Source organism: Lutzomyia longipalpis, chromosome 2, assembly GCF_024334085.1.
Source record: "Lutzomyia longipalpis isolate SR_M1_2022 chromosome 2, ASM2433408v1".
NCBI lineage: Eukaryota > Metazoa > Arthropoda > Insecta > Diptera > Psychodidae > Lutzomyia > Lutzomyia longipalpis.
This window is the reverse complement of record NC_074708.1, coordinates 8,627,666-8,640,152: the sequence shown is the minus strand read 5'-3', so window position 1 is coordinate 8,640,152 and position 12,487 is coordinate 8,627,666. Positions and strand designations below refer to the sequence as shown.

The following is a 12,487-nucleotide window of genomic DNA, read 5'->3' as shown; positions in this document are numbered from 1 at the left end:
AATATCTCTCAAAACTCAGATACAGCAGCCAGAGGTGTTGATGGTCAGTTTCATCTTCTTTCTAGTTGGATGATCTTCTCTTTCAGCCACAAATGGTTCAGCAAAAAAAATCTTTTTTTTTGAAAATGGTTTATTGATGATTTTTCTTACACACAACGATCAATTAGCTCATCAATCGCATTCCCTCGGCTCCCGTACTCTCCTCCCTTCTCATAGCTTATGTTTAATTTTTTCTTCCATCCATCCCGTGGAGCTTTCAACTAAATGATAAAAAAAATTGTGAAAATTATTCTCAAAATCTTATATTTTTAGGGAAAAGCGTAAACTTACATGGAAGGGCTCTAATCTCGCGTTGATCTTCTCAAAGTTCTCTCCTCCTGTGAAGATTTCATGAACAATGTCCTCTGTGCAGATAACTCCCAGATCTCCAAAAGCTTCCTCAATCATCGCATTGGACTGTATAGCTTCGAGTTTTCCATTTACAAGGAGTTTTCCTTTTTTGAAGATCAAATCTCTCACGGTGTGAATGCTAGGTGTCCCCCAGACAACATATGGCTCAATTATGGTCAGCATTGTGGCTATTTTCTCATTAGCCCTCGCGAAAATTGTCGTGTGGATATTTTCCAAATGCAATTCCTCCAGTACTTTCTCAATGTGCTTTGAGGCAACTTTCCTCGTACGGTGCCTCATGATGAGGAAGATCGGAGACTTTGGAACTTCTGCTGCAAATCGCCGGGAGTGCAGGAACTTCCGCTCAATTCTTTTATGATCCCTCTCGGCCTTTATGTACTGCATTATAAATGCTTCGGGTTTCTTGAAACCATGCTTCTTCTTCTGCAGGATCTTTCTGCGTGTATCTTCGCGGAGTTTGGCGAGATTTTTGTCCTTTTCAATCCTCGCTCTTCGCCTAGCGAGGATGGTAATTTTCTTCGCTGGCAATTTATTGGGAACAGCATATCTAGAATGAATTTATGAACAAAATATGATTAAACACCATCCATTCTATGTATTTAGAATAAAAAATACACACTTTTCCATGATTTTCACAGTAAAAATCACAATATTTTGGAGGAAGGAAAAATCAAAACACGTGAGAAGAATTTGAGGTTATGGGTAAAAGATAGTAATTTTGTTGTTTTCCAATAATCCGATAGATGGCTGAAAAATGGCCGCGCGTGTAGGATTTTTTATGATTTGAAGAAGAAAGTTGGTGCTAATAAATCAATTATTGTGCAGTTTGTGGACAATCTGTGTGATTAAAAATCAACAGAGTGTACATACAAAGAGACATTGAAAGATGATTCCTGATTTTACGGAGGAGATCAGTCTTTCCGCTCAAGAACTTCACGTTCTCTCCGAGCTTGACAGGTTTGGGAGCTTTTTCCACTAGCAAATCTCTAGATTTTCTTCAATTTCTGGGGTATTTGGGTGCTGGTGCAATTTATGGACTAATGATTCTCTTCTCCAACTAGCCGGCAGTATGGATTTCTGAAGCTGACGTCGCCGGAGCAGGCGAAAAAGCAGGCACTTGTCTTAAAGGTTAGGCACCTCTTTGCGCAGCTTTTGACCACTTTTCACACAATTTTCATGTATTTCCCTGAACTTTTCCCACAAAATAGGCAATTAAGTACCTGGAGCGTATGCTAGTGCAGGCTCAATCGCAGAAAGAGAGGGATTTTAGTAGTAAAAAAGGCGATGATCTGGCCAGGAGTACAGAGAAAGCACAAGGTGGTGCAGAAGATGCGAAGGAGGTTGTCAAAACGGAGCCAGTGGACTTTCCGGACGAAGAAAGTGGCGAGACAATGCCAAAGAAACTCAAATTAGAGGAGAGTGAGCCACAAATTGTGGACATTGACATGAAGACAGTGGATAGTGTGGATGATGGAGCCGGTAAGGATACTACTCAGAAGGATACAAAGGATCTCTCTGATGCATCCAAAGATATCAACATTGATCCACGTACCTACTGCAAACTCGGGCACTTCCACCTTCTTCTGGAGCAATATCCCAAAGGTGAGACACCTGTTAATTGTTTTCTTTTAAGAATTGTTTTTACTTTTGTTTGTTTTTTTGCAGCTTTGAGCGCATATCAAAAATTCTATAATCTCAAAAGTGATCATTGGAAGGACACGGCGTTCCTTTACGGTCTCGGACTCGTCTACTTTCACTACAATGCCTTCAGGTGGTGAGTACTCATGCAAATATTCAATATGCATCCTTTAAATGAATTTTATATGAAATCCTTCCTCCTTGAATGAAAATTGTGTGAGATTTGTAAACTTGAAGGGTTGTTTGTGTGGTTTTTGCATTAGTTTGACCTTGAAAGAGAAAATTCGAAGTAACTAGGAAGAATTTTTGAGTAGAAATCCACTATTAATTCAATTCGATTAAATTAATTAATTTAAATCCCTTAACTTTGCTCACAAAAGATCTAAAAAATATTTTTTTTTATTGAAACCTTAAAGAGGTCTAAGCAATTTTGCCTATCTCATGATCAAATTATCAAAAAGTAAAAAAAAAAAACTTTAAATTCAATTAATTTTTCACACATCTTTATGAAATAACTTTAGTTTTCATGTGATGTGAGCTTTCCTCGTTTTCTGCTTCTTCAGATGTTCAGAAATCTTAAATTTATCTATTGACTTTCCTTTTTGCCCAAGCAACAACCTTAGAAGATAATTCAGAATGAACTTTGTGAATTTCTTTTCTGAGAAGTATTTTCCTTCCTGTTTATCAAAGTTTCTATTGAAGGTCAAAACCCTTAAAATCTCCCCAAGAAATCCATGTTTTCCGAATAAAAGCAAAAAATTCAGGATTACCTATTATTGTGTCGTAAAGTAAATTTGGTGTTCTATAAAGCTAACAAGGGAAGGTTATACATTTAAGAGCGCGGAATGGCTTGAAATTTTCACCAAATATTCTTTACAATGTATAAAAACCCTGTGCCAAGGCTTTTTTTCTACAGATCCGTAGTTTAATAGTTATAATTAATTAAATTTTCCCATATAAAAGTCATTTTGGGAGAGCAAAGCGCTCGAGAGAAACGCAAGAGAGAGAACTGCGCGCGCGTCTGTGTGAGTGAGTAGTGGTAAGTAGCGAGCGCACGGGCAAAGAACTGCTCACCACTACTCACTCACACAGACGCGCGCGCAGTTCTCTCTCTTGCGTTTCTCTCGAGCGCTTTGCTCTCCCAAAATGAATTTTATATGGGAAAATTTAATTAATTATAACTATTAAACTACGAATCTGTAGAAAAAAAGCCTTGGCACAGGGTTTTTATACATTGTAAAGAATATTTGGTGAAAATTTCAAGCCATTCCGCGCTCTTAAATGTATAACCTTCCCTTGTAAGAATAAAGCCATTATTTTTAGTCAGACTCTGTAATTTTCCATTATACTAGCTCTAGCACCTTTAACTTCTATTCGAAGCATCGTAGTAATTATCTATTCTTCGTCAACAAAATTGACATTCAATTATTTTGTAATAAATCATTAGTCTTTCTTCCGAATGAAATGAAGCAAAAATTTCCTTATCAACTTCAATGAACTTCATTATCTTGCACGGACGATTGATGAGATTTTCTTTTCTTTAATTTTCCTCTCCCACAGACAATTCGGAAATGACAATCTTGTCGTGTACTTACTTCCGATTTTTCTCTTGAAATTCACAACCAATTGAGAAATTATTTCCGCTTCCTTTCCTCTGGAGATGGAAGAGTCGCGTCGTGTGGGAAAAAAAAGAGAATCGTACGAGTTGTAGAAAACGGAAAGTACCGTGAGAAATTTTTCGTGGAAACAGAAGCAAGTTTTCTTGGAAGATGTCCCGAAGACTTTATGATCAATTTCACACTTTTATTGCCCAAAGTTTGTCCTCAAAAGTTAAATACGGCAATTTGCCCACTGTGCCAGCCAATATCACCAATAATTCTTCCCGGAAGGAATTGACAATGTTGTGACTTTTGCATTTTTTTTTGGAGGGTAATTTAAGGGGCATAAAATCATTTTGAGAATTTTTTTTTGGAAACTGAATTTAAGGAATTTTGTAGAAATATTCGGCAGAGAATATATTTTTTGTATCAAATATTTTTGGGGCGTCTCCTGTGCGCATATTTTCCTCGTGCCGATTTTCACGGGGCGCGTCTTGCGCTTTCTCCAATTTTCCCAGGGTCATGAACTCGTCTGAATGTGTCTATATGGGCGCATATATTTTGTGTGCTCTATACATAAGTTAAATTCCTGTCTGGCTCAATTCTGTGCGGTGGCTGAATGAATTTGCACGCTTCGAATCATTCGCTCGCGGACGTTTTTGGGGTATTTTGTGGGATTCAATCTCACGGGATTTAATTCCTTTATAAATCCCAATATTTATTAGATTAATATTTTCATGATTTTGGGGGAAAAAGTGTGTGATTGTAGGAAAAATTTGAAAAAGAAATCGATAAAAGACGACAAAATATTGAATTTCCTCGTGGAGAAGTGCAAAGCGAGTGTTTTGATGGCCATGCCTTCATTGTGCGGTGAGTGACTCTTCTTCTTATAGAAGTTAATTTGGGTCCCCGTTTTGCACACATTGGGACTCTCTGGTGGATCTTTTTTGGCACACACCGCGGGTTCGCGGATGATTGTGTGAAGATGTCTACGAAATCCAAGGTTAGCGGTCAAAAACAACAAGGTCAGACAATAAACTGCCGCCGTGGCTGATGGTCTCGCACATCCTCTCGTCCGAGCCTCTGGCCCCGTGTACATCATTAGCTTCTTCTTCTTCGCTTCCATTCTCTTCCTTTTTCTTCCATTTGGGGTTCAGAGGACGCACACAGACACCGGGGGCCTGCACTCTGGTGCTGCCAACCAAAATTGCCGGGGTAAAATCAGTCGCAATCAACGGAAATGTGTGCCTGTAGATGAAGATTGTGTGGCTTTTTTTTTGGTCCAATCTCGCGATTGTTTCTCTCTTGAAGTTTTATTTGGGGCTCTCGCCCCCCGAGGCGGCTTTTTTTACCCTTTTAGTCTTTTGTCGATGTATTCAGGTGAATTTGAGGACGCCAGACAATTTAAATTGTGCAGGACAATCTCAGTCAGAGGAGTTTGTATGCAAATACAAAGGGCTCCATTGGACATCTTTCAAATTCCTCCATGGGGGCTCGAAGCAGGCGTGAGATTCTGCGAAAGTATAACGGTTTTTGCTAATGCAAATTTATTCTTTTCCCATTTTTTTCTGACACTCTGGTAATTCCCAAAATTCCAATGGATAGAAAGGCAGGTTCTGGATGAATTTGATCCGCACGATAATTTATCAGAGATTAGTTTTTTTTTCGTCTGGCTCACACGGTTGATTAAATTGTCTTCTGAAAATTAAAATAAATGTGCGCAAATGCAATTTTAGCTTTCCCAAGGAAAATATATACTTAGGTATTGTCGTTTGATAAGTCATTAAACTCGTGAAAATTAGGAAATTTTATTATTGAGTTAGTTAGATATATAGGTGTGAGTATAGTGGGTTGAAACTGTAAGGGGAATTAAAGAATTAATATTAAGAAATAATATAAGAATTAAGAATTTTTATTTTTAAAGTGAATGACCAGTTTAGGTCATTCACAAATAGTTCAAATAGTTTAATTTAGGTTAGACTATTCTTAAAATATGATGAAAACGTTAAAAAAAAATTTTAGATGACAGTCTAATTTATTTATCAATCTAATTATCATGAATGAAGGATTTTCTCATGCAAAATTAATAAACTCCTTTAATCTATACCAAATCATATTGGGAATTTTTATCAATTGGCTTTTTAGAGCAAATGGCTAAACTATTATATTGTATTTTAATTTAAAAAATCTTACACACAAAAATCAGTTAGTAATACCAATCTTTTTAATGAGAAATGAGGTATAACTGAGAAAAATGAAGCACTATCAAAGAAAATCAGAGTAATATGTAATTTTCAAGATTTACTATCTTACATGAAAAAAGTAGCTTTGATTCATCATCAGTTACTGGAAGTCATTACAGATTGACTCAGTAAAATTTATCACCAATCACAACAACAAAAAACCAATAATTTTGAATTCAATTGCTAGTTGGGTAACTTTTTGATTAGAAAACTGACCCAATCAACACCTAATTGATCATCTCGTGCTATCTGGGATGGCTGAAATATTTGTTTGAACATCTTTTTATTTTTGATGCTTAACAAATTTTAAACCAAAACAAAACGCATGCAACATATCATGCAATTTAATTAATTCACCAAAATTACTTAATAAGGGCTACAAGCTTGTAATTGAAAAAGCCCACGCGACCCGTGTGATTTACATGATACATGTGAGGTCATTTAAAAAATTCATCCGGAATAACACCTCCGAACCGCCCAGTGTGTGTTTTACGCAAACTTACGCACACGTAAAATCACGTTGTGGGGCTTTTGCTGGTTGTATTTTTTTTTCAATTCTTTTTATTTATTTTTTAAAGTGAAAAGTGATATCAATTGTAGGAAAATACATCATGACTATATCGTTTGTATTCTTGGTAATGACGGATGGAGTGCGTCATGATAATTTCAAAGTATTTTCCATACTTTACAATGCTTCTTCACTACATCCCCCTATTCATGATAAAAGATCTAACAAAAATGATCAATGCCTGTATCGTGTAACACATGACAGCACGAGAGAGAGGAGGTATGGGGCAGGCAGCAACATAATCCGGCGGGGTGTTTTATAGTATTTTTTTAAAATTGATAGGGCGTTGGAAATCACGCAATATCCGGAAGTTGGTTGAAGAATGAGGACAAAATTGCCCTTTCCGGTTGAATTTTCCATATTTCCCTTGCCCCCAAAGTCTGTGGGAATTTCATGGAATAAGACTTTTTCACGCTAAACTGCTAACAGTGTATGATCGGTGTATGACGTGTGTACACACATACACTCTAAAAAATAGTGAGGAACCTCTTTTACATTCTATTGCCATACTATGCATTCTTGGAATAATCTCTACCTGTCTCTCTCACACACAAATATGAAACCATTTGGTAAGGAAAGAGTAAAAATACTTTACAATGGGTGCGTATGTGGTAGTACGAAGGGGAATTTTCGCTCACTTCTTCAACTAAAAATTTCTCTTCGTTCTCAAAACCGAATACACCGGAGTTCGGGTCAGTTTTTATCGAAGGGCCGTTGTGTTCAGAAGTGCTGTACGTTCAGCGCTTTCTCTAATTTATATACATAAAAAAATATTTTTAAAATTTAAGGGGATAAAATGGAAATAAAGTGTGGAAATAAGATAAATTAATTTATTAAGAAATAAAATTTAAAAAATCCATCACAATTTATTGTAGTGCGCTCTATCACGGAGACTTTTGTGGATCTTTTGTGTCATTTTTTTGAGCGAATTTAGAGATTAAAAAAAAAATCGTCAATTCTGTGCTACGTCCTCTTTTTTCACACTACCGTCGAGGAAAAATTTTTGTGCTGCCACATAGTGTTTTTTGTACAACTTTGCCGAATATATACTCAATGGAAAAAGCGAGTGTGTGAAAAAAATGCCAATTGTGTTCAATACTTATCGTCGAAAAAATGCGATAAAATTTTCGTCATGGGAGTAGCAACGTAATGGGGTTTTTCATCTAGAAGTAAACTCTCTTTTTTTCTCACAGTGCCGAGAAATAGAACGAGACACTCAGTGTTAGTGCGTTCTTTTTTTTTTTAATTTAAAAAGTGTCCCCAACACCTGTATGACATTGGACGTTTATGTAGTGTAATTAATATTTACTAAAGATAAAAAAAAAGAGAAGTAAAAAAAAAAGTTTTAGCATAGCTGTGCTACATAAGAGGTGTGTGTGACGAAAGTTGGAAAGAAGAGCAGCGGGGAAAATAGAGTGGAAGCAAACTCCGAGAGAGGAACAACTAAAGGTGAAAAAGAAGCTACAGTAATAAGAAAAATTTTCGTTTGGTTTCAACCATTTTGTATTGGGACGAGGAAGAGGAGTTACGAGTGTTGAAACCTATGAAAATGTACATAGGCTCATGTATACTGCCGGAGAGAGATGTATAACATGAAGGGGGATATATTCTATTATCGCCTTTTCGTCAGCATTGCACACATATGTAGTACAAATACAGAGAAAACTGAATTTTATGCATCTCTCTGGGGTTTCTTTACGCTCAAGCACAGAAGCCAAGACTTTAGGAAAAAGTCAAATATCTGTCTCTGTTCAAATTTTTCTTTCTAATAAAATTAACCTAAATTCTTGAAGTTATTCAATATTCAAAATTACGAGAAAGTTACTTAATTATATATCAGTTAAGAAGACATAAGTAATTCCTAAGTCTTGACTTCACTACATAGCTTTTCTCCTCGTGAAAATGTTCTCAATATATTTTTCAATAGACTGAAGATGAATTTTGTGGAGCGAAAGAGATGAATGATTGTCTAAAATCTTCCTTTGAATGTGTTGGAGATTTATTTTTTCGTTTGCTTTTTATTATCTCCCTTCATTCCCTCCAATTCATGTTAATTGTTCATACGTGGAATTCTTTGAGGGTGTTGGATAATCTTTCTGGGCAAAGCTGTATTGGGCGTTGAAAGAGATAGCAAAAAAGCGTTTTAATACTTAAGGATCTAGCAGTTGAAAGGTTTAAAATAAATAAGAAAAGTTCCAAAATTTATAATAATTCATCTAGAAAAAAAAACTAATTCTAGAATTTTGATAATAAAACTTGACATCGTTTGTAGTTTTTCTTAGGTTATACTGATCTCTCATCTGCTAGAACGTTCTTAGTACGTCTTCCATCATTATTTTGGCATAAACTGCAAGCCTGGTTTTCAGTTAGATAAATCATAAAAAAGCCTCTTTGCTAGCCAAGCTTATTTGAAACGTTTGAAACACTTTAATGATTTAATTTATAAACCATCAAAAATCCCTCATTCGAAAAAAAAGTTTAATCCAAATTGGTGTATAGAACGAATAATTTCCCTCTGGCTGAATTTATCTCAATTAAATTTTTGATCCAACAAAACTTCTTAAATAACATACCTTAACTCAATGTTGTTGTGTAAGCCTCTCGTGTTTTGTATATTATATTAGAAAAAAAAAGAAGAAGAAAGAACAAGTCTCCTAAAAGATCTCTCATAAGAGACCTGATATCGTGTCCACAGTGCAATTTTATCCATGCGATCATCATCGATCACGCTTCTTCCTTCTTTTCTGGTGTGCTCATCTTTTGACCTGTGTGTACGGTTGGTGATGGTGGATTTTCGAGTTGGTGTGTGAAATGCATTGAAATTGGAGAGAAAACACAAAAGGTATCTCGCCATGCTGGCGATCGGTGATGATCGTACAGGTATTTGGCCTCATTTACACTTTTCTTCCATCATTGAATTGAAGAAAATATCTGTCTCGGTCACACACAAATTCACACACAAAAGACAACCTCTTGAGAATGCATGTTGCGAAGCACCGTGCCTGGATTATATTTTATTTTAATACTTAAAATGAAGAGAGAGAAGAAAAAAAAGAAACATGCTTAAATAGAAAAGATATAATACGACGCTTTATATAGTTTTCTACATGTGAGTCAATTTCCATTACCTGAAGCCATTATGAGTTTTTTTACCCCGATGGTTGTGTTGCTTTTTAGTTTCTTCTTTTGGGTAAATAAAATTTTTTGAAATATCAGTATGGAATTCCGAGAAGTTTAGCGTCCAATGATCTTTCAGTGGGGGGATTTTTGCTGATCTTCACCAATAGAGACATGCGGTAATAAAAAGAGCGAGTTGTAATGACGAAGAGCGTGAGTAAATGATTTTTAATGGTGAACCTGATGGAGTTAAATTCCAGGTAAAACCAACTCATTTCCACTTAATAGATTCAATCTTCACATTTAAATTTTGCCGCCCATTGACTGGAAATTTCATAGTCTGAAAAGTTTTGTAAATAGTTTTGCCGAATTTCATGTGAATCATGTGCAGCAACTTATATTCCACTAACATTGGTGTCGAAATGCCATTCATCCAGGAATGATGCATAAAATTTTAATGAGTTTCACACCACAAAATGTTTCGTACGGATATCCGGCTGCATGATGTGAAAAGCACGGGGAAAAAAAGATCAACGCGTCTTGTGTGCCATAAGTAGGTATATATAGATATGAAACTATAACGGCAGATGCACTTTCAATTTCATTTTTGTTATCGATTTTAATTGAATAAACAAAATTGACCCAATTCCATGTATTTAGACTCAAGCAATTATATACTGGTGGAGCAATATAAAAGGCGCGTTTGTCTGTATGTTCAAAATTTTCTTCCATGTTCTTATTGTTATGCATCATAAATTGTATGTAGTTGATCGATTTTTTGGATGTCTTCTTTCTTCACGTAGGTACGTTTTTCAAAAACTGGTTATATACCTTTTTTTTTCTTTTTATTGTATTTTGCTGTTTGGTATTTGGCGTATTGACTAGTATTGACAGTTGTATCATTGACAGGACTATTTGACAGGAGTAACTGTCTTGACATAACTTCGCTGACAGTTGTATTTTTGACAGAATACTCAAATTACTTCTCTGAATAAAGCTTTTATTTTAATAAACTAAAAGCGAGCATACACATTTCATTGGCATTTAATAGAAAATTAATTAAAAATCATAAATATCATAAAAAAAGAAATTTAAACAAAACATTCTCCATATTTTTCCCATCACACTTGAAAGTATTCGGAGGGAAAAAGAGCAGTGAATGTTTTGCTCTAAATATGAATGCTCGCCTGTATGTTTTATATTTATTAAATTGAATGTGCAAAATGTTCTAATTGAGCTATACACAATACTTGTGTGCCATGTTCATTTTATCAATTTACTATGTACTGTGTTGGTGACCTAAAAAAGACCTCAAACACTACTGCGGGTACTTTTTTTTTGCTTAAGTGACAAATTTTTCCTTGATGGGTGAGAATTTTTAGGTTGATTTTGATTGTTGATTGTGTAAAATAATATTGATGATATTTCCAATTTCTGTCATGCTGAATGTTCACAATATTATAGATTTGACATGAATTTTTATTGATTTATTGGCCAATTTAAGGGAAGAAAATGAAATATGTCAATGTTTTTTTTTTTTGGGAAGAAATGGGAGACAATAAAAATGAACGTTTCTCGGAAGTTATAGTAAGATAGACTTTCTGTGTTCGATAGAGCATTTTTGTCGTGAAAGAGAAGACAATTAAGATTTCTTGGAAAATGTCTACTTACACATATAGTATGTTTTGTGTCAATTTTATTACTCTATATGGATTTCCGTGTCAATTTTCCGTGTCATTTCCACGTGAAAGAACAAATGGGTTTCTTTAACAAAATAGGTAAAAAATCAACGGGGACAAAAATAACTTGTCTGTTTCCTATTTTTAGATTAGTTTTATTTTAACTTTTAATCTTTAAATGAAATGAAGGCTAAATAAGTCTAAAAATTCAATTATTTTCCCCTTTCTAAGAAAATTCTATAGGATCCTTTACAGAATAAGGAACTGACCCATTTAAGATATTATACTTAGGTTGGCTTTCAAGTCAAAAAGTTTTCCTTTAATATTTAAATAATGTAATAAACAATGACCTCTAAAATATTCTCCAAAGTAGCATTTAAATGAAAAGTTTTTCAAATAAAATCCCAATTAGTTTCTTTTATGTATTTTTTCCAACCTTTAATGGCATTGCATGTGCGGTTATAATGAAAAAGCATAAAGTTACGAAAGACACAGAAATCACGTGTTTAGGCGTTTAGTAGATAGACTTTAGTATATATGAGAGAAATATTGGTTGGGCAATTAGCACACACAGAAATCGATATTTTTTATTGGATGTAAATAAAATAAAGGGAAAAGTGATAGTGAAAGTGACTTGTGGGGAAAAATACGATAAATCAATAAATTCTACGGAGGTGGGATTGAAAATCTTTTCATTAGGTGTATTTTTTTTCTAGCGTACCATGACATTTTACGTCATGAGAGTTATGAATGGGAATTTTTATGAATGGCAACACGACGGAATGTATTGTGTTGAAAAATAGTATGATAGGTGGGAACACCTAGCTTTTTTTTTTTTTTAAATAAAAGTGTTTCCGGAAAAAAATTGTATTTTTTCCAGTTATTTTGGAAAGAGTTTGTAGTTTAAATTGCGCCAATACGATGAGAGCTCTTCGTGAAATTTATTTGTGGATAAAAAGAAAGAAAGGAATGTGTGAGTGTTTAACAGTTTTATTTAGCTTTCTTCTTTCTCTACCTACTATGTATTATGTACTTAATTCTTGCATATGTATATATTTCATTTTCTTACTGTAGTTATCTCAAAGCATAAAATGTATTTCAAGTGTTTTTGTGTACAAAAAATATAAACATAATATCAGGCAATCTAAAAGAAAAGTAATTATATTCATTGAGTGAATTCTTTTTCACTATATAAGAGATTTGAATCACAAAATGCAATTTTCTTATCTTTTT

General features: G+C 34.6%; 2 protein-coding genes across 4 annotated transcripts in view; one reads left to right on the top strand and one right to left on the bottom strand.

Moving 5' to 3' along the window:
- Nucleotides 1–105: 105 nt before the first annotated feature.
- On the bottom strand, nucleotides 106–1,152 carry LOC129789118 (uncharacterized). The gene is made up of 3 exons (XM_055825765.1): nucleotides 1,031–1,152; nucleotides 331–958; nucleotides 106–260 (listed from the first exon to the last, which is right to left on the bottom strand). The coding sequence occupies exons 1-3, from the start codon at nucleotides 1,036–1,038 to the stop codon at nucleotides 147–149; spliced, it is 750 nt and encodes a 249-aa protein (XP_055681740.1). The 5' UTR covers nucleotides 1,039–1,152; the 3' UTR covers nucleotides 106–146.
- A 2-nt stretch (nucleotides 1,153–1,154) lies between these two features.
- The window catches only part of LOC129788940 (histone demethylase UTY), a 35,920-nt gene continuing 24,587 nt past the window's right edge, over nucleotides 1,155–12,487 (top strand). Inside the window, exons 1-4 of one of the 3 annotated variants that reach the window (XM_055825427.1) lie at nucleotides 1,155–1,368; nucleotides 1,473–1,539; nucleotides 1,620–2,013; nucleotides 2,077–2,185. In XM_055825427.1, coding sequence (XP_055681402.1) covers nucleotides 1,298–1,368; nucleotides 1,473–1,539; nucleotides 1,620–2,013; nucleotides 2,077–2,185 — 641 coding nt within the window. In that variant the 5' untranslated portion in view covers nucleotides 1,155–1,297. Of the gene's footprint in view, nucleotides 1,369–1,472; nucleotides 1,540–1,619; nucleotides 2,014–2,076; nucleotides 2,186–4,417; nucleotides 4,518–7,150; nucleotides 7,908–12,487 lie in introns of those variants that run through there. The other 2 variants (XM_055825430.1, XM_055825429.1) reach the window with 2 other exon arrangements.

Coding starts and splice junctions, on each gene's coding strand:
- LOC129789118 (XM_055825765.1), bottom strand. Junction 261..330: donor CGAGATTAGAGCCCTTCCAT/GTAAGTTTACGC, acceptor TTTATCATTTAG/TTGAAAGCTCCACGGGATGG.